This window comes from Lutjanus erythropterus, chromosome 24 (genome assembly GCF_056507025.1).
Source record: "Lutjanus erythropterus isolate fLutEry1 chromosome 24, fLutEry1.hap2, whole genome shotgun sequence".
Classification (NCBI taxonomy): domain Eukaryota; kingdom Metazoa; phylum Chordata; class Actinopteri; order Lutjaniformes; family Lutjanidae; genus Lutjanus; species Lutjanus erythropterus.
The window spans coordinates 14,945,422-14,965,787 of NC_139340.1; the positions used below are offsets into that span (position 1 = coordinate 14,945,422).

Consider the following 20,366-nt stretch of genomic DNA (forward strand, 5'->3'; position numbering starts at 1 on the left):
GGTTCAGCTAACAGCCGGGAGCTTTTCCTCGCCTCACACCTCTCTGCAGCCGTACACACATGTAACCGATCTTCATAAGTGTGGCGGCTTGATCTGTCATGTGCTATTGTCGGGCCGTTTACCTCAATGTGATTTTTTTTTTATTATCCAATCAAGCCAGGAGGCAGTAAGTGACATGTATAGAAGGTGTTATACTTTCATCGCGGTTGGAGTTATGTGTCATCTGGATACAATCCAGCCACAATGAGGATGTGAGCAACGTGAAAAGATGGAGGGGAAAAGCAAGAAAAACACAATCATGCACTGATTGAACACAGCCGCAGACGCTTACAAACCTTTTTCAAACAAATATGGAGGTAAAGCAGAGTCAATTCACAGCATAGACTCTTTGAACAACAGCTAGTGCAACTGTTCTCATCCATCATGGCTGCATCATGCATTATTTCACACGTATTGACGTTCTGCGGTCAGATTTTGCTCGCGGTGTAATCGTGTATTCAGGCTCCTGTGGATGCAGGCCAGCTTTAAACTCTTTCACTCCTCCCTGCCGTAAGGCTATTTTTGTCATTTTTATGGTGGGACAGGAGATCTTTAGCGGGAGATGGCAGGTCAACAGCCACACAGAAGTGGAATACATCATGTGAGGGCTGGAGACCTGAAGATTAATTGACATGCAGCCCAGCTCTCTGTACCCATAAATCTATAATAAGCATTGTGTTCAGGCACATATTCACATTTATTTTTAGACCACTTGAGACTTTTTTCCCTCCTTTAGATAAACAAAACTGCTGTATTTAAAAAATTGTTCACAATCTCTGAAAGTATTGTAAATTATTACACCCTTTTTGAATACTTTCTGGCACCATTTTAACTATTCCTTGTTTTCTTAGTTTCACTTTAAGTTAGTAAAGTATTAAGTTATTAAAATCTCCCTCCCGCTGTGTGTTTTTTTTTTTTAGCAGAGCTGATGTACACGGTGGAGCTGGCCGGAGGTCTGGGAGCCATCCTGCTGCTGCTCATCTGTCTGGTGACGCTGTACAAGTGCTACAGGATCGAGCTCATGCTCTTCTACAGGAACCACTTTGGCAGCGAAGATATAGATGGAGGTAAGATGAGATAAGGTGCAGAACGTAATTCACTTTACGGCGGTATATAATAATCTTCCATAATCTGTGATACCTCAGTGTTTGCTGTTCAGTGGATGATTTCTAAAGCGCCTTCCTTTGCTGTGAAAGCATCCTTTCTTTCCTCAGTAGGAATCAAATCCCAAACCCAGAAGTATCAGTGCTGCTCCGCATGCATATTTATTTTTACTCAGAAAACACCTGGGCTATTTTTCATATCTTAAAGCTGCACATGGCACTATTTTTATGTAAATATGCACCTGTTTTATCAATCGACACAACACAGAAAAGAGCCTCCCATCGTTCCTAACTCGCAAATTCTGTTGTCAATTTCAGGGAATTTTCTCAATCTACCAGAAGAGCTAAATAAGAAAAATACATATATGCAAAATATTCTGTAAAACGTCTCCTAAACAGCAGCAAACGTCTCACCAATCTTTGATGTGCTTCCCTTTCTTGTCATGTTTGCATCCGTGTAAAAACTAATCACAAGGCGGCCTTGTAAAAGTGCTCACGCTGGGTGCTGTTTCCTGACATCACAATGCGCGGCTGTTGGGTAATGAAGTTCAGATTTTCAAACAGTTGCCTCTCGCTGCGTTTCAGAGCCCCCAACAGGCAACGTCGCCGAGTTTAGCTTTAAAAGAAAAACGCAGCCTTGATCACTTAAACGCTGTGAATACAGCAGCTGCTGGTGACGTGCTTTGTATTTCATGGTGCATTTGGTTGTTGTGCATTTTTATTATTCCTATTCCAGCAGAAAAAACACAGGCAGGAAGAACAATGTGTGCATCCTAATTAACAATTTGTCGAGTTTTTGCTTCACAGTATATGTCACTGCATTGCTGCACTTTAAAAAAATCACACAGGAATGTTTTCTTATTAACGTGATTTAAATTTTCTAATATTTATTCTCAGAACATCTCAGACAACTTATAAACATGACCTCCTCTAACATGACATCTTTTGTCTTGAAATGATGATGATGATGAATTTTATTGCTTTTATTTGAGGTGTTTACATTATTTCGTCCAGGCTGTGTGTTTCCAGAGCAGCTGCAGTATAATAGCAGCAAGCCATCACGTTTCAGTGTCAGTGCCTCTGAATCAAGCGGCAATGGCTTCAATCATACGTAGTGGGGGAAATCCATTATAGTAGAGACATTCTCCCAATGACAATAGCCTCAAAAGAGCCACAAATTAGAGGACCACTGTCAGTACAGTTGCTGTCCACAACGCTGTCAATACCAGCCATTTGCAGAAGACACGCTGCTCTCATTAAATCCGGTCCGACCATGTGTTGTTGCACTGCAGCAGAGTTGGGAGTGAATAAGGAGAAGTCCATTGTACACAGAGAAACAGACTTTCCTGTTTACAAATGCCTTGGCTCTGCTTATTGCGCCCGAGCAAACTACCAGTTTTTTTTTATTTATTGTGAGCATCTTTCCACAGGTAACAGTGAAAGCATGAGGAGGAAGGAAGTCTTATTTGAACACAACTCAGCTCTGGATAGCTTTCACACCCACAATTATTTTATTCTCTGTTGTTATAGATAGTTTTGATCGAAACACGGCCCAAGAGGTGACAAAGGGGAAGTTATTGCACCAGTGTTGCTCTTGGTGTTCATCTCACAGCTAAATCGAGTGAGCTGATGATTAAAAAAGCTCTGCCTTGACTCGTGGAAAATCCTTATCCTGAAATGCACGCTTAAAATATTTTTGTTTGAGACGTGTTGTATGTTCAGTTGAGTTTGAGGCGCCAGGCTAATGTAAAGTAACCATAGCTCATAGTAGTAGGCTACTGTCAGTAAAGTTCTGTTTGCACTCTGAGTTCAATTTATTTTCAAAGTTCAGCAGCAGAAATCACTTTTTGCGCTTACAGACATAGCAACAGGCTCCCCTGACGGCGATTTGTGTCAGGCTTTGTAAATATCCCCCTAGAGCTTTTATTTCAAGTGGCAAAGAAAAATAACAATGGGTGTTTTTGTTTTTTACCATGGTGTTGAATTTGGTGTTGAGAATCTCACTGGTAGAAGTAAATCTCTGACATCTCTAGTTTGGTTGTTATTCTGCACATGTATGCGTCTGCTGCTGATGGTTTCCTGTCCACCTGCAGGCAAACTACACATGAGCAAGTGCAAGAGAGGGAGGATAATATCTTCTGCTGAACACTTTCCACAATACAAATCCAAACACGGTACCTGTGCCAGACAAAAACATTAAGTCTGAGTTCCCATCAGCAATAGTAAAAAGCTCTGATTAGACCTGGTGGATGAGTCTTGGTTTGAAAATGCATCAAACTGAGACAAGGAGGAAGTTTTAATTTGATTCTCCTGTAATGAGTCTCTCAAGCACCAGCGTAGCAGTGAATTCAGGGGGAATGAGATTAGTTCGGAGAGACTGAGGGACTATACGTAGTGGAAAGAGAGACAGCGAGAGAGTTATGAGCGTTAAAAGGTAAAAAGTATTCTGTTCCCGCTCCTCTCCTCATACACTCCCAGCTCTGCCTAACTGTGATGGCTGCTACATCAGACGTTTCAATGAAAGTCATTACCTCTGGCTGTGTTGGGCTTCCGGCCCCGGGAAGCGGAGCTTTGCCGTAATGGATGGCCCAGAGGCAGTTGTGTTGAAAAAGGGAAGAAAAAAAAATGTCGGGCCTTGAACTTAATGCCAAACAGCAATTGTCTCCTTTAATTGTGCCACCCGAGTGAGTGCTTGAAGAGAGAAACAGATTTTCAATTTGTTCTCCAGTATAAGGGGATCAGGTTCAATAAGACACAGCACGCTGCCTCCGGAGCTCTCGGGAGACCCCTGATACTTTCCTCCACGCCGCGGTCGATTAGATCACTTCACTGCCACCTCTGCACGCGCTCACATGCTTGCACCTGCACCTCGCGAGTCATCTTTGACTTCCGTTCATGGTGAACTGCAGGCGAATGGCGAAAGGATAAGGCGTTAAATGGGAGCCAAACTGGAAATGGCTGCCAGTGCGGCAGAGACGAAACAGTCGCTGAGCGCTGGCAGGAGGTGCGCTCATAGGAATAAAGGGTTCTTTGGCTTTTCCCCTCACAGAGAACCCTTTTTATAAAGGTTTCACTTCGAACACCTTCAGAGGGTTCTACCTTGAATCCAGCTTAAAGGGTTATACCTGGAACTAATTTTGAAAGGTATCACCCACAACCCTGTGCAAGAGGTTCTAAAGAAGCACCCTTCTATGGTGTAATGAACCACCAAGAACCCTCTCTGGGGGTTCTATCCAGAATATTTCCTCTTTCTAAGGGTGCTAACAAGAACCCACACAGGGGGCTCTACCATAAAGTTTTTTTTGTATTCCAAGTATTTTATCTTGAACCCACCCAGGGGGTTCTACCAAGAACCCTTTTATATTACAGTGATTTAATCTAGAACCCACACAGGGTTCTAATGTGAACCTTTCTGTATTTCAAGGGTTTCATCTAGAACCCACCAAGGATGTCTCCCTAGAACCCCTCTATATTCCAAATGTTTTATGTAGAACCCATCCAGGGGGTTCTACCAGGATTCTTTTCTATTATTGTTCAAAGAACTACTTGACAAAACTCTTTCTTCCAAAAAGGGTTCTTTGGATGAAAAGGGTTCTTAATGGAGTCTTATAAAGCACCCTTCTTCAGAAAAGCGTTCGTTAGAAGCACATTTTTCTGGGTAGAACCTCAGCACTTCAGGAAGAACCCTGATGGAACCTTTATTAAGAGTGTGGTTAACCAAGATCCCGTCTCTATGGTAACCGCTGCACTGACAGGGAGAAGTAGCTGCATGTAAGATATAGTTGTAAACACACATTTTTCATTAATAAAGCCCTTAAGCCAGAGTCTCGGATGCACAGAACCCCCCCCCCCCCAACATCAATCTGCACACACTGCCAAGAAAGTGCTTGTGTTTCATTGTGGCCACTCGAAGAACTAATTGAACGCCTGCCTCCCTCTTCTGCCAGATGTAAAATTGTAAGCTTTACGTAACAATAGGAGGGACTGTCAGCTATTTGTCAGCGGCGCAATTTAGTTAAAGACCACTCAGTTGTCACATTGTGTGGGTGTCAGTGGAATCAATAATAGGCTTCATGATGACAACAGCCGAGCGAGCTTGTCAAGGAGGTGGGAACTCATCAACACTCTGCCATAAATACGAATGTCAGTGTTGTCAGCGCGGCGTGGAATTATGAGGCTCCGTCTGTGTTCAGTGTAGTTTGGCGATACTGAGCATTAGTAGTTTTCCCACCGCGCACACGCGGCAGCTGTAATGCATCCTGTTTAATTTGCATAGTTCAGATGCAGAGGTAGACGTCGCAAAGTAGCTCGTTTGCAATCAGAAGGTCAAGCGGTGTCTTGTTTTTACAAAGTGATTGTGTCAGGTTTAATAAAAGAAAGAAGACAAATGGGACATTTACACTAAACAGCTTGTTTGTGGGTGAAACATTGATCATCACAGATAAGTAGATACTTTAAGAGTATGAAAATACCTTTTCTGTATTTATTATCACTGTAACTTGAATACCTTTGGGCTTTGGACTGTTGGCCAAAAAAGACATTTAAAGGAGTATTATGTTAAACTGAGAGATATTTCTAATATTTAGTGTTCAATAGCTACCTTAATGTTCCACTAACACCTCAGTCAGAAGAGACTGACTCAATTCAGCCTAATCAGAAAAGAAATTCAGTCAGGTTGACAGGGGAGGTGTGAACTTTTGATAATCCTAGGAGATAAATGTAAATGCTGAATCTGATTGTTTGTCTCTGGCTGGAGCAAACTTATTCTTTGTGCACATATTTGCCCCACGTGGGAGTAAAACTTACTTGACACTTGCAACACGTGTCATTAGGGAATTTTGCTTCCCTTCCTGATCAATAGACTCTGTGGAAACAACTCTCTCCCACCAGCCTTTGCTTTTAACTTTCCTCCACTGGCTCCTGGTCTTTGCTGGAGGAAGGGGCACCAAGTTTCTGCCCCCGTTTAAAAGCTGCAGGAGAAATATGTGCTGCTGAGATTGCAATGAACAGCAGAAACACAAATGTTGTTTCCAGTCTGTCTCGAAAATTGGATTAACAGACGGATCTACCTCTTCTTTTTTTTGTTCATTGGCAGTTGGCAAACAGGAACTAGTTCTGTTTTATTTCTGGAAGAGTCGATCTCTCTGTTTGCACGTCAAAACAAGGCAGTCTATGCAGGATTTTCACAAAATAACAATGCATAAAATTTCTCTCAGTCATCACACACGATTCACCAGAAGTGTGTGGTAGTGCCTGCATCTGCAGAGACCCCGTTATCAATCCATACTTTATTATTTACTCATTATTTCGCTGTGCTCGAGACGAAATAAAATGAACACAGAGCGAAGAACATGCTACTGTATCTCAAAGGGAGTCTGCTTTCTACTGTCCGATGCAAAGCCATATTCTTCTGGATAAATTAAATTATGGACAACAAAGTGGTATGTTTTTCTAGAAAAAGTGCTCAGCTACTCATTAGCAGTCCACTCCATGTGCTTATGTAGCTTCCAAGTTAAGTACGTGTGTTACCTCCAATCTACTCTCCATTAAATGTAATGGAGCCCAGAGATATCCTAGAGATTACGCCTCCAACTCTCTTGGCGCTCTCCACCGTGAGTTCAAGAGTTCACCATCTAACTGTGGGCTCTCTATGCACATGCATATATTACCCCCGCCCCTCCCTCCGAGCGCGGTGAGCACCAGTCAAGCCTCTCCCTCTGCAGTCGGTGTGTGGGACGCAGGAGTGCTGGATGCCCTGTCGGAGGTGTTTTGCGCCCTCAGATACACCTCACCGGTCTCCTGTAAGGAGTGACTCCTCAAGGTGCGAGAGGAGGGTCACTCCGCCTTCGAGATTCGCCCCGCGCCTCTCCCTCTTCCTCTCCCTTCTCTCACTACAGACGAGTGAATCAGCTCCACTGAAATAGCCCTTGATATGCCTACACAGCTCTCATTTAACAGCTCGCAGAGAGAAAAACAGAGAGGGAGATTTATGTCACCGTGAAGTAGACTATAAGCCTCAGAGTTAGTTCTACTAAGTGATTATGAGGTTACATTTCAATTATTTTTACATGTCCCTGATGTTGTAAAATGAATTGCATGTCATAAAATCGAGTTAGATTAATTACATGGTGTCATGTAAGGGTGGTGAGCACTTTGCCAAATATCAAGATTACCCACCGGGAAGTGAGTGAATCTTGTTGACAGCCTCATCGCCCCGAGAGAGGCAGGAGAGTAAAATGGAGAGGATATTAAAAGCCTCAAAAACGGGATACTGTACTGAGAATTGATCCCAAAATCCCTCCTCTTGAACCCTGTCTGCTCGTCTGCCTTCTCTCTGCCCGACTTTGTCATCCTCGGCTCCCGCCGTCTCCGGTGTCACCTCGCGGCTGTTGCACCGCAGGTGGCCACTATAAAGCAAAGGGAACCGGAGTCATAATGCAGGCAGGAACTCGTAGTTCCAAACCCCTGCTCATGTCTCTAATGAGTTTACCTCAAAGGCTGCGTTCACACTGCAGCTCAGTGTCCCAGTTCAGATTTTTCCCTCCCTTTGTGGCACAGATACGGGGGTTTTAGTGAATAAAGAAACACATAGAATCTGATATGTTTGGTTTTGATGAATATGACCCCAAAATATGACAAACGTTGTTTCTGATTTGTGGCTCAGTAACTGGCAGATAAAGGTTTTTTTTGTGATTTTAAAGGAGAAGTTCACCAAAATTACAAAAGCAAAATATACATATTGCATGTCTGTTCCCTCTGTTTAAACCCAGTGTTTCTGCTCAGTTGCAGATAGAGATCCACATCATCAGGCTCGTCTGTAACTTTTGTATTTTTGTATATTGACCCTATTTTCAAAGGTTTTGGTCTCTAAGTGATTACTTGGGAGAGCAGTTTTTGAAATTGGTCCAGTATTGAGGAAAAAACGCTGCAGCCGGCAGAATCTGCAACCCTGCAGCCAAAGCGTGACTTGTAAAAGTTCTTGTTTTGCCACCGACCGGCCCAAACTGTAAGTGTCGAGCAACATTATGAAAAGGACAGCCACTGACAAAAATTGTAATTTCTCTGGTCTGCTGCTGTCCCGATTGGTTTTAAACCCTTTAAGATACAACATAGATTTATTTATTATTATACAACAGGGTTGTACAGTAAGATTTAATGTACATTCCTCTTTGCTGCTAACCTAAGCAGTCTCACAGCCCGAGGGAAAAAGCTGGGCTCCAGTCTAGCAGTGGATATTTCTGTATCTCCTGCCAGACATCAAAAGAATACAGAAGCACAAACAAAAACTCCAAAGTCACTCAATAACACAAAAACTAACCAATCTAGGCAGCAGTAGAACAAACAGGTATAATTACTACTTTTGTAAATGTAGTCTGGTCAGTTGAAAAAGTTCTTTAAAGTGAAATCACTAAGCATGTCTCCAGTAAAATGAAGCTGCAGTGTCAAATAGAAAGAGCCTCAAAGTCCAGGTTAAGGACCAAATCTGTCTAATTGATGAAGTGGTGTGGTTGTTCAGTCAGCTTTGAGCACACTGGAGTTGAGCTGTTCCTGCAGGAGCCACAGGCTTTTATCTCCTTGCTGTGGTAGTCAGAGGCTCGGGGATATCTCCCTTGCACGTCTTCCATTTCCACCCTACTGACTCATTGTACTGAAGTGCTCCAGCTCGAGAAGAAACATTAAAGTCTTCCCTCACTTCTCACTTTCCGTCTGCGCTCAGCCCTTTCAAATCCGTCATCAATCAGAGCTTTCATGTGGGTGATGGAGCCGTGCCATGCATCGGGGCTAGCAGGCAGCGTTGGGCATTTAGCTCAGACTGGAGTCTAATTTGTTTTGCCTGCAGTGGGCAAAGTAGCTATCAAGGTAACGTTATTCGTCAGTGGGGACGGAGCTGTAATGAAAAGCACTCAGATGGGCAGAGGTGCCCAGAGGTCAGTGTAATGGAGGCATCCTGTCTCAATGAAGTCTCCCAGTGAATGAATAGCTCTCTGTGCAACAGTATGAACATAGACTGTGAGCATCTGGGGTATAGCAGCACATAACTTTGCTGAGCACAGCAGGAAACATTATGTCCAAATCATAAAACATATACGCGTTTAATTGAAGCAAAGTGGTTTTGGGAGCTTTTAAATGCCCATACATGCAAGCATTCAAGGGAGCAGACTTTCTTTTATTCAGTTTGCAAAGACCGAGGCTTTATTTTCTGTCTCTGCACCTGCTTCATAGCGGGGGTTGTAAAACTAAAGGATCTGAGGACAATTAAGAGTCTGCTAACAAACTGCGCTGCTGTGCCTCGTGGATAACTGATATTTCACCCGTCTCCGTGCGTGTCTCCTCTCTCCGCCCGCAGATAACAAGGACTACGACGCTTACCTGTCCTACACCAAAGTGGACCCGGACCAGTGGAGCCAGGAGACCCGCGAGGAGGAGCGTTTTGCCCTGGAGATCCTCCCCGACGTGCTGGAGAAGCATTATGGGTATAAACTCTTCATTCCAGACAGGGACTTGATCCCCACAGGAAGTAAGCTCTCTCTCTCACGGCGATGTCACGTTGTGTCGAATGTTTTGTCGCTTGGTGTTGCTCGTTGTTGCTCGTTGTTGTCAGTGCCGTGGTGACATGCCTTGTTTGTGGTTTTCTGTTATGCATTTGTGTTGTGGCGTAACTCGACCTGTGAGACCATCACTGTTTTAATCTGATCATCACGAAATGAGCTTTTTCTAACCGCTGGCTGAACTTAAGTGGATCACTTTGATAAAAGGTGGCATGAAGGGGTTCTTCAGTTCACGTGTGTGTGGAAAGCATGAAAAGAATAGAAAACAAATGTCATCATTTTGCTTTATTTCTTTTCGTTTCGGTAGTTAATTGAATAAAAGTTGCTATAATGGCACATGGCAACACAGTCATTACCCTCAGAAAAAACATCTTAAGACAGTTCTGAAGTTTGTACACCTTTTAAAGGGTTGCAGTCCTAAAAGCAACCAGAGGTACATGTATGATGTGATCGAGAGTGCCTCACTGACAGCAGAGAGGTTATCATAGCTAAAAGTAACTGCTAAATGTGCAACATCCACTTTCGTATAATAAATAGACTTTAAATAGAATAAAGTGAGCACACAGGGGACATGATGGGGTTGTCGACGGAGTGCATAATAAGTTAATCTGATAGAGCTGTAGGGGTATGTTTGGCAAAAAAGGTAAGGAACCTCTGCCAAAAGCACCTCCGACAAATAGTTCCAAGAAACCTGCCATCCATGCGACTATTAAAGAAACCTTGAAGTTTTTAGGGTCCTCTGAAGAACCCCTGAAACTTAGTCTGGCTTTGTCTTGACGGTTCCTCCATGCATGCTGTGCAGGGTGGCTGTATATTAAGAAACGGGGTTGAAGAGCAGCCGATTACATGTAGCAACGTTTAATGAATCTGACACTAAAAAAATGAAATATTGCTGACTAATCTTTTATAATCACCTGACAAAGGAGGTCAGATAGTTTTGAGGAACAGACAATATAATATATGACTCAATTAATCTGAGAAATGCTGATAACAGATAATAGTAATGAAACACCGCGTCATAATTACAGTATGCAATTTTTAGCTCACACATATGAAAAGATCAATAGATTAATCACACTTGACTGAAAATAACTTAATTGGATTTTTTTTAATGAGTTTACAAGTGGTGGAAAGTAAGTGCATTACCTAAAGTTCTCTACTAGCGGGAATATGTTTTTTTTTTGCAACTGCACGTGTGAAAACTATCATCACAGGTTTGTCATAATGAATATTTGATCACCTTATAAAATATGGTACATTGTTATGGATTAAACTACCCAGAACTATACAGTATTCAAAATGTTTACCACCTCCGCAAGATGCAACATTAAAATGTCCTTGCAGCTCAGTAAATCATGCAGGAGTTTATCTCGCTCTTGACTTAATAAAATTATCAGCAGGTGAGTTCAGCTGTGAATGAGGAATTATGAAAACCTATGCATTATGATTTAAAAATACTCTCTCACCAGAAAAGGTCATGATGTATTAGTCGGTTCTTTACATGCTCAAGTGTATAAAGTGCATTATCTTCACTTTGCAAAGCCTGTGGGAGACATAATAGTCTATATTACATATGCAGCTTAATTGGTGGAAAGATCGAACCCTATTATTACGGTCCGTGTTCCTGATCCAGCTCCATACAAGCTGTACCTCTGCATGCTGCTGTGTAACGGTGTCAGCTGTACAATCAAAAAGCTCTTTATGCATGGATATTAATGCATGTTTTGCCACAGTATATTTCTAATGGAGCGTCTCACATGCCCCGTGCTTATCTTTTGATTAACCCATCACACAGATGAGTTTGATAATATCATTATGTTATTAGCCTCCATTTGAATACTTGCATCTGCCTGTCTTCCCGCACATACCGCCATTACTAATTATGTTCCTCTTCAGTGGCATTGTGCCAAGGTTATAAACTGAATCCCTTGCTGTGATTATGTGCTCGATGCGGGGGGACTGTTGTAATATGGGAAAAATGGCATAAAAATGCAAGGATTGAGAGGAATCTAAAGCGCTGTGTAAAGTCTGTCGCTATTCCAGCTCGGCGGCACAGCGCGCTGGCTTATTCTGTCTATGTATAAACATTTAGTTCCCATTGGGAATGTATTAGCATCTCAACAGTCGATATAATAAAGCATAATCCACAGACATAGATAAACACAGTTTGGCCATTTGGGGTTTCAGCATGTGTCAACAAGGCTTCTCCTGAGCTGCTGATAAGTATTATTCCACATTATGTTGGATTATTTTAAACATCTCAACGCTCTGATAGATTTCTTACACTGTACATTAAGTATTTTTTTTAACATATAGCAGCAAACATACAACCTGCCGCCAAAATAAAATGCATTTCCTTGTCTTTTTTATGCTACATGTCCCATATTAAACTGGAATAAACTGGTCAGTGCGATTACCGTCTTATAATCGCCAGTGGAGCGCCAGTTGGAGAAACACAGTTTATGCCAGAGCCATGTCCCCACATTGACAGAAGTGTTTTTAAAAATGCTTTTCTTTTCTTTTCTTTTTTTTTGCCAATCTTTTGATCATACTTTGAATGTAAATATCTATGTTTAGGTTTCACCAATGATCATTTCCAGGATGACACAAGACTACTTAGAGGTACTTGTTCCCCAGATTTTTAACGCTCGTGTCAACACACACTGATGCTGATTGTCTGATCAAATCAGTATTGTAGAAAGTACTTTTGGTAACACTTTATAATAAGTCATACTTAAAGGTGCAATATGTAACAAGTGTTTAGTTTAAAGCATGTGGAGAAATGACAGTTTTGATGTTCTGTCAAAGGTATCGATCTATTGTCTTGCAGAGGTATCTAAAGTTATCTGAAGTTAGCATGCTAGCTAGCCTCACCCTCTCCTGTCCTGTAACACCAGTCTGATAGTAGTCCAATAAACAAAATAAAGTCACAGCATGTAAGGAGAGAAAATGTCCTATTAAACAGAAAAACACAGCTGTACACCCTCTGAATTCAAATTTCTCTCTTTTACTGGAGTAACAGAAGCTTAATTATCTTTTTAACTCCGTAAAACACTACTTTCAAACTCAAGCACGACAAAAACAAACTCTTTGTTAGTCTCCCCACCGCTCCAACAATCACAAGCTCTGGTCTGGTCAGATTAAGTCCTAAATTCACAAAGTTGGAGATGAAAAGAAACAGCTGTTATTTTTTCTCACCTCAAAGCCACCAGGAAAACAGTCATTTTACCTTTCTGATTATCATAAAACACACTTCATTCAAAATGCACGGAAGCAAAATAAAACTTGCCAAAGCAATCTTGGCCTGTCTTCCAACAGTTGCAGAAATCGCCAACTCTGGTTTGGTCAAAATAAATCCTTAATTGACCACATTAGGTGTCACTTTCTACCATGTCGTCTTCGTCCTGTTGTCAAACTGTCAGTCTGTTGCCCGCTTGATGCCAGCTAATGGCAGCTACGTTAGCAGTTAGTATGAATTCAGCAGATGGCCAATTCCTACGTATTGCACCTTTAAGGGTAAGAGTTTATAGGTTGTTTCTAATGGCTTTATTGGTGGTTAATAAAAGTCTGAAACATTCCTGGCTTGGCTGTCCCATAACTGCATTAATGAACAATTTATTAACCACCTCTAAAGCCATTATTTACAAGTTATAAAGCCTTCATAAAACATAAATTAATAAATGTTTGACCATAATTTGTTTCATTTTTTCATTCGCATTTACCTGAATCAATGACTAGGTGAAGTTTTTGTGTTTTTGCTGTGCTGAGGAGATTACACGTGTGGGGGTTTACTGCTTCAAAACTATAAAAGTCCACCTGGAATCATGCAGTCGTGTTTGAAATTCGGTTGTAAGCTCAACCGCGACACTATCAGGATAAAAGAGGCATGAGCCGTGACTGAAGAGAGAGACAATGTGAATTTCATGATGATCTTTTGGTCTGTTATGTAGTGGCTCAGGAGAGTAGTAACTGTAATGTCACAGGCTAAAATCTGCAGTGCCAGCAACTTAATGCGAGCAGATTTCTTGCTGCGTGGAAGTCTGAAGTCAGAATTTCCAACCTGCTAAAAATTACAATCTCGCTGCTGGTGAAAAGCAGAGATAAAATATGGAAGACAGGTGGCCACAAAAGGTTTCACTGACTGACATAAATGCCATTCTAGCTGCTTAGCGCAGGGAATTAATGGGTATTTTTCAGTCTGGACCTTATTTCCCCATGTTTTTGGGTCCAAGTGACCAATGGGGACAACATTGTTTTTCCGCAGTATTGAGTGAAACCACTGTAGCTGTCAGCCAGCGAAACAGGCTTGCAGTGTAATCGATATGGGCAGTTGTGAACCTTCAAAGTACGCCCACTAAATGTGTTTGTTTTGCCGCTGACAGGCTTAGATTGTTATTCTAAGCGTCCCACAACATTTTGGATCCCAGCAGAGATAAAGCTTTTTTGTTAAAGAGTAAGATATGTTGTTGTTCAACCAGAAACAACAGCAATTTTATCAACATCATCTTCATTCAGACTTGACAAAAACAAGATAAAACTCACCCAAAATGTGTTGACTCATCTTTCCACTGCTCCAACAATCACCAACTGTGGTTTGGTTGAAATAAAACCCTCATTCATCACGTTAGATGTGAAACTATCGGGCGGGAGGGGAGTCCGACATCAGAGAAGCAGCGGGGAGAAATGAAGGGTACAGCTGGAATATTTTCACATCTAACTCTGTGAATTGATGGTTTGTTTTGACCAGACCGAAGTCGGCGATTGTTGGAACAGTGGAAAAATGAACCGAGACAGTTTTGATTTGTTTATTTTTTTGTTCAGAGGAGGATCTTACTCTCTACCAAAAAGGTCTGTCTCTGCGGAGATCCCTCAAATAATGTTTTCAGACGTTTTCAGCCACTGTCAGAAGCAAAACAAGCACTTTGTAGTGGACATACAATTTCCCATTATACTGCAGCCCATTTCAGATTACATTGCAGCCCATTTCACCGGCCGCACTTAATACTGGGGCAATTTCAAAAACTGTCGTCCCCATTAATCACTTAGACACAAAAACCTGGGAAAAGGAGCACCCAGGAAGGAAAATATAGACGTTACCTTTAACTTGAAATGCAGCTTTCCATTTCAAATCACTTGTCAGATGACACCATATTAATATTGTATATTATGTGTAGTTAACGCTGCTTTGCTAACAAGGCTTTAATGCACTTCCTTACTACATTTCTTTTGGTTGGAAATTAAATCTAACATGTCTTGATCAGTTTTAACAACTTTTAGGAGACTACAATATAGAGAGCAGGGCAGCAGTGATTTTCTGCCTCATATAATTGAGCGCTGATTTTGTTTTTATGTGGACAGGAATCAATTATTACACATGCAACACTTTGATTGTAAAGCTCGTGAGGTCTCTGAACGGAGGAATTTAATCTATAAAGCTGTAAAGTGTTACCAGACAGCACCCCAAGAGGGCAGATTTACTTTCAGTTTAATCAATTCAAATCATAAAATGAAACTACGACTCATTAGCTAATTATATAGTATCCATTTATCCATTCCCGTTTGTTTTATTCATGATCAGATTAAAGAAAAACTTGTTTTTGTCTGCTTGCTTGACCTAAACTGAGTAGGCTCGAAGCCTACAGGGGAGAGTTTGAGCTCCTGAGACGCTTTGTGGCGATTTACCGCATGAGGACCAATTACGAAGGAGCAAAGAGATTGACTTGTCATGTTAAAGTAAAGGGCGACTTCAAACCCGAGTTTACTCTAATCAGATCCCTCTCATGCTGGAGCCTCGGGCGGAGCGTGACATGAAAGAAGGAGTTCATTCTCAGAGATATGGAGAGGAGGACGGAGAGACATGGCATTTGTTTGCTTAAAGACCTGCACGGCATTATTCACTCACACTCACTCGGTGTCTTGACTTAAAGAGAGACGGAGGGAGGAAAATAGAAACACAATTTTTCTTCACACACACACACAAGAGGGTCATAAGCTTTGATTGCGAAGTGAAGCCCAGTTAATCCCGTCTAGCTGCTGTTGAGGAGCCACTCTGTCTTTGTCTCCGCCAAGAAAGGCTAAAAGCAGGCATTAGCTGCACACACACACACGCCTCCCCCTCCTGACACCTTGGACAGGCCTGGGGAAACACTTAATCACATTCATTATTACACAAGCGGCTGAGTGACTCATTAGGGATGTGAACACAATACTGTATTTACTGTAAACTCACATTTATTTAACTTCAGGTGTCAAAAGAGATAGTTTGGAATATTTCGACATACGTAGTTTGCGTATTACCTACAGTACGTGGTGGTCAGTGCACCAACCAGTCAGGAAAAGCATGGAAGCTAAGCTATGAACTGCTGTGGACGGGGTCTGCAACAATCAGTCTAAGTGTACGCTATATTTAGAATATTTTTATCGCTTTACTTTGCCATCAGACAGCGTTTTCTGGCTAAAGTACTTTGTGTTGCTGACTGTGTCCCCAGCACTTCATTTCTCAGTTTCTACTCATGCAACCCCACTTTAAATAGTCCAAATGATCACTTTAAGATGCAGGTTTAGGTTCATGCAGGTGTACTGTTTTTGGCTTGGAGTGTTTTATGTTTATTGTCATCTTCTAGTAAACCCAAGTGATCCCCCTCCTCTTGTTTCGTCTTCATCTTGGCTTTAGATGTCAATTTAAGTTAGAATATATTACAACATGTCTACTTCATCTCCTTTTTATGTATCAATATCCTCACACGTCTGGTACGAATTAGTTTGAACTCATCCGAGATGTTAAATTTAAACGACTTCAAGCTTCAAGTCTTTAAAAGAAAATCTCACATTTTCCATCTAAAGTTAATTGGATTTGGTTGTTTGAAACTTTGATAAAAAAAAGGGAGTAGTTTGGTAGGCAGTCGCTACGAGGCCAAGAGAGTTCTTCAGACGGCTGCTATGATATGTTTCATCATATTTCCATCACCCATTAGTTCTGTGTACTTTCATGAACAGTTAAAGAGATCTGGTAAATATACTCAACAAAAATATGAACGCAAGATTTTCATTTTTGTATCTGTTTTCGCTGAGTTGAAGCGAAAGATCTTAGACTTCTTCTGCGCACATAAAAGGTTTGTTTCTCTCAAATCTTGTTCATGAATTTGTTGAAATCCGTATTAGTGAGGACTTCTCCTTCCACCTGACAGGTGTGGCATAAAGACATGTACAGGTGTGCCTTGGACCAGTCACAATAAAGGACAATCTAAGGTACTAAGGTACTAGCCAATCAAAGGCAGAGTTGGGTGAGTCATGATGTTGCCCTCCTGGGAAAAACAATTGTCTATGTGCAGCCCTGTGGGTGATAGCAATAGTTCAGTGCCTAATAAATGTCTTTTTTAAAGATAAAACCACACATTTTAGAGCTGTCTTCAATTGTGACCAGTCCAGAGGAAGTCTTAGATTTTTTTCTTCAACTCAGGAAAAATGGGAGCAAAAATAAAAGTGTTGCCTTTATACTTTTGTTGAGTGTAAAATACAGCGTACAAGCAAGTAGAGATAAGTCACACAGACAGGGTATCTGCTCTCCATTTGCACTGCAATTTATCCAAAGTTATCTATCTATCTGTCTATCTCTGTGTGTGTATTCAGCCTACATCGAGGACGTAGCGCGTTGTGTGGACCAGAGCAAGCGTCTCATCATTGTCATGACACCCAGCTATGTCGTGCGGAGGGGGTGGAGCATCTTTGAGCTGGAGACGAGGCTGCGCAACATGCTGGTGACCGGCGAGATCAAGGTCATTCTGATCGAGTGCGCCGAGCTGCGCGGCATCATGAACTACCAGGAAGTGGAGGCCCTCAAACACACCATCAAGATGCTGACGGTCATCAAGTGGCGCGGGCCGTCCAGCAACAAGCTCAACTCCAAGTTCTGGAAGCAGCTGCTCTACGAGATGCCCTTCAAGCGCATGGAGCCCCTGAGCATCTCCCATGAGCAGGTGCTGGACGTCAGCGAGCAGGGCCCCTTCAGCGAGCTCCAGACCGTCTCGGCCATCTCCATGGCGGCGGCAACCTCCACCGCCATGGCGACGGCACACCCGGACTTGCGCTCGACCTTCCACAACTCTTGCCACACCCAGATGAGGCAGAAACACTATTACCGTAGCTACGACTACGACCTGCCGCCCGGCGGCACGCTCCCGCCACTCTCCTCGCTAGGCAACCAGCACACCTACTGCAACATCCCCATGACGCTCATCAACGGACAGCGGCCGCAGTCCAAGTCGCCGCGCCAGCAGAGTCTAGAGGAGGCCCACGGCAACAACGCTATGCTGCCGCTGCTGCCCCGGGAGACCAGTATATCCAGCGTCATCTGGTGACAGAGACGGTGCCGGGCGGGATAGACCGTGGATCTCTACGATGTCCGTCACAGGGAGGACTCACTGACCACTGGCACTTGGACCCTGAATGCACCAGAGCCAGATGGACCTGAATGGCACTAAGCTACTTGCTGCTGTTGAATTTGCACCAGGAAACACCAGGCGGAGCGGACGGAGGACGTCAGACACACTGGACATATCGGTGATGGAGGTGGTGGCAGATATTTTTTTTTTTGTTTGTTTGTTTTGGTCCAATAAGAGCTTTTATTAAAACTGAACAAGAAAAAAAAAGAAGCAAGGAGAACTGTTTTGTATGCCTGTATAAACACTCACGTAACACAAGCCAACACCTATGATAATTTACCCAGAAAGTCAAGGAATACAGGGTCCTGTACATACGTTTTTCTAATTCTTTGTAGCATCAGTGTTTGGGACTTGTTTCTTGTTTATGTTTTAACATCAGTTGGGACTCCTATTTTTTTGTTTTCTTTTGTTTCAGTTTGTACAAAAGTGAAGCAATGGCCTGTGAGATGTTTTGGATAAACCGTTGTTACCTTTATCTTAATTTGTTGGCTGGTGTAGTTTATGAAGCTTTTGGGTTTTTTTCCAGGGGAGGGCGGGCGTGGGGAGGGGGAACAAAAGTCGCAGCCTTCGGGAGAAGAGGAACGATTTTGGGTTTTTTTCCGGGAGTTTCGGCGCCCGCCGGCTGCTGTCAGGGTTGAGAATCTGGACTCAACCAGAATATGCAAAACACGGAGTCCAGGGAGCGAAGACGAGATGGGTTTTTCCAAATCGATCATATTCCAATGCTTTCAGAAGAGTCATATCTGTGAAGGGGGATATGAAGAATATGGTGCTAGGCTTCACATCTCTGTTTCTCTCACGATAACATTTACTTTTAAAAAAACAGCCTTGCTCTTTACCTTAACAGATGAATATATCACCGAAAATTAATTATGTGTATTATTTTATGAAAAAAGAAAAGTCTATTTTTGTAACTGAGGGATATTTGCTTAGAGAAGTTATACCTATAAAGTTTCTGATAGAAGGAATTGGGGAAACGTAATAAAAAAAATGATGTTTTTTTATGTGGAACTGCACAGCTCACGAAAATCGATAGGTCATTCACTAAATGTCTTACCCTTATATTGCAAGAGAGAAAAAAAAGTTTTGTGTTTTCATCATTAAAAAAAAAAGAAGTTTTGACATTTCAAATACACCACTACTGAGTGCAGCTCAGCTGTCTTTTTCATGCCTGTTGATTTAACAGTCATCGCAGCGATTCACAGTTGATTTAACAAGGACGGAGCTACACTCATCGATGATGTCAGTATAGACGGAGGAGCCTTGACATCCAGCGTCACCTGAAGCATTTACTGTACCTGGTTTCCTCTACAGGACCAAACAAGGCTGTCCAGGGCTAAACCATTATCTCTGTTATTCATTTCCTCTTAAATGACAGCTCTGTTATTTCTTTGCCATCCCCCGCGTCAACGGAAATGATTTGTCATGCTCTATAAAACGGGGCTTTCACGCTGTGGTTCTGAACACTCTGAGATGGCCTCGGCTGCTTGGCGCTGCTGTGACGACCGGACGTAGGAATATGATGATGAAGAGTTTCATTTCAGTCTGGAACACATTCAAACAGTTGCTGACTTCATGATGAACTTGAAATGTTATTAATGTTTAGTTATTAATATTCTAAAGAAAAGTAACATTTTAGAGGATGTAATCAATTATATTTTTGACATACTGACCAGTAATCGCCAAAACCAATAGCCTTTTAGAATAAAACCCTTCCAAATAAGATGTAATTAATACTTAAGAGTGACAAGAAAGTATTTTAAAATGAAATCCTGGAGTATATGTAACTATACAATTCACCATATTCACACAGCGGCTGTTTTCCTCAGGGTGGGAAGCTCCATCCAGACATCAAGGTAAAATAACATATTTAATTACCCATAAGCTACTGTAGCTAACATTAGCATTCAACCTAAAGTAACTGTTTGATGTTGTTACATTATATGGTAGGTAAAGCATAAATTCATTGTGAAATATCAACATTAGGACGATAACCGCAGCCATGTGATGCAAATTTTATTTTGAAGGGTCAATCTCATGTTGAGATCAGCGCATGGGCCTATTAGTACATCGATGGATCAGCGCTGTCAGGAAACGCAGCCTCCGATTGGTCACCAGACTCTACCCAAAGCATCTTGGGAGAGATCCTGAGAGGGATACAATCGCATCGGAGCCGGCATTGTAAAAGGTACAATGATAGCTTTAGCGTTAGCTTAACTTTAACGTTAGCTGTC

General features: G+C 42.1%; 1 protein-coding gene across 2 annotated transcripts in view; it reads left to right on the plus strand.

The window, feature by feature from the left end:
* Nucleotides 1-18,607, plus strand: part of LOC146304825 (interleukin-1 receptor accessory protein-like 1) — a 259,746-nt gene extending 241,139 nt beyond the window's left edge. Inside the window, exons 9-12 of one of the 2 annotated variants that reach the window (XM_084713662.1) lie at nt 960-1,106; nt 9,490-9,660; nt 12,269-12,313; nt 17,321-18,607. In XM_084713662.1, the coding sequence (XP_084569788.1) occupies nt 960-1,106; nt 9,490-9,660; nt 12,269-12,313; nt 17,321-18,048 (1,091 nt within the window). In that variant the 3' untranslated portion in view covers nt 18,049-18,607. The remainder of the gene's footprint in view (nt 1-959; nt 1,107-9,489; nt 9,661-12,268; nt 12,314-17,320) is intronic. The other variant, XM_084713663.1, reaches the window with a different exon arrangement.
* Nucleotides 18,608-20,366: the final 1,759 nt, after the last annotated feature.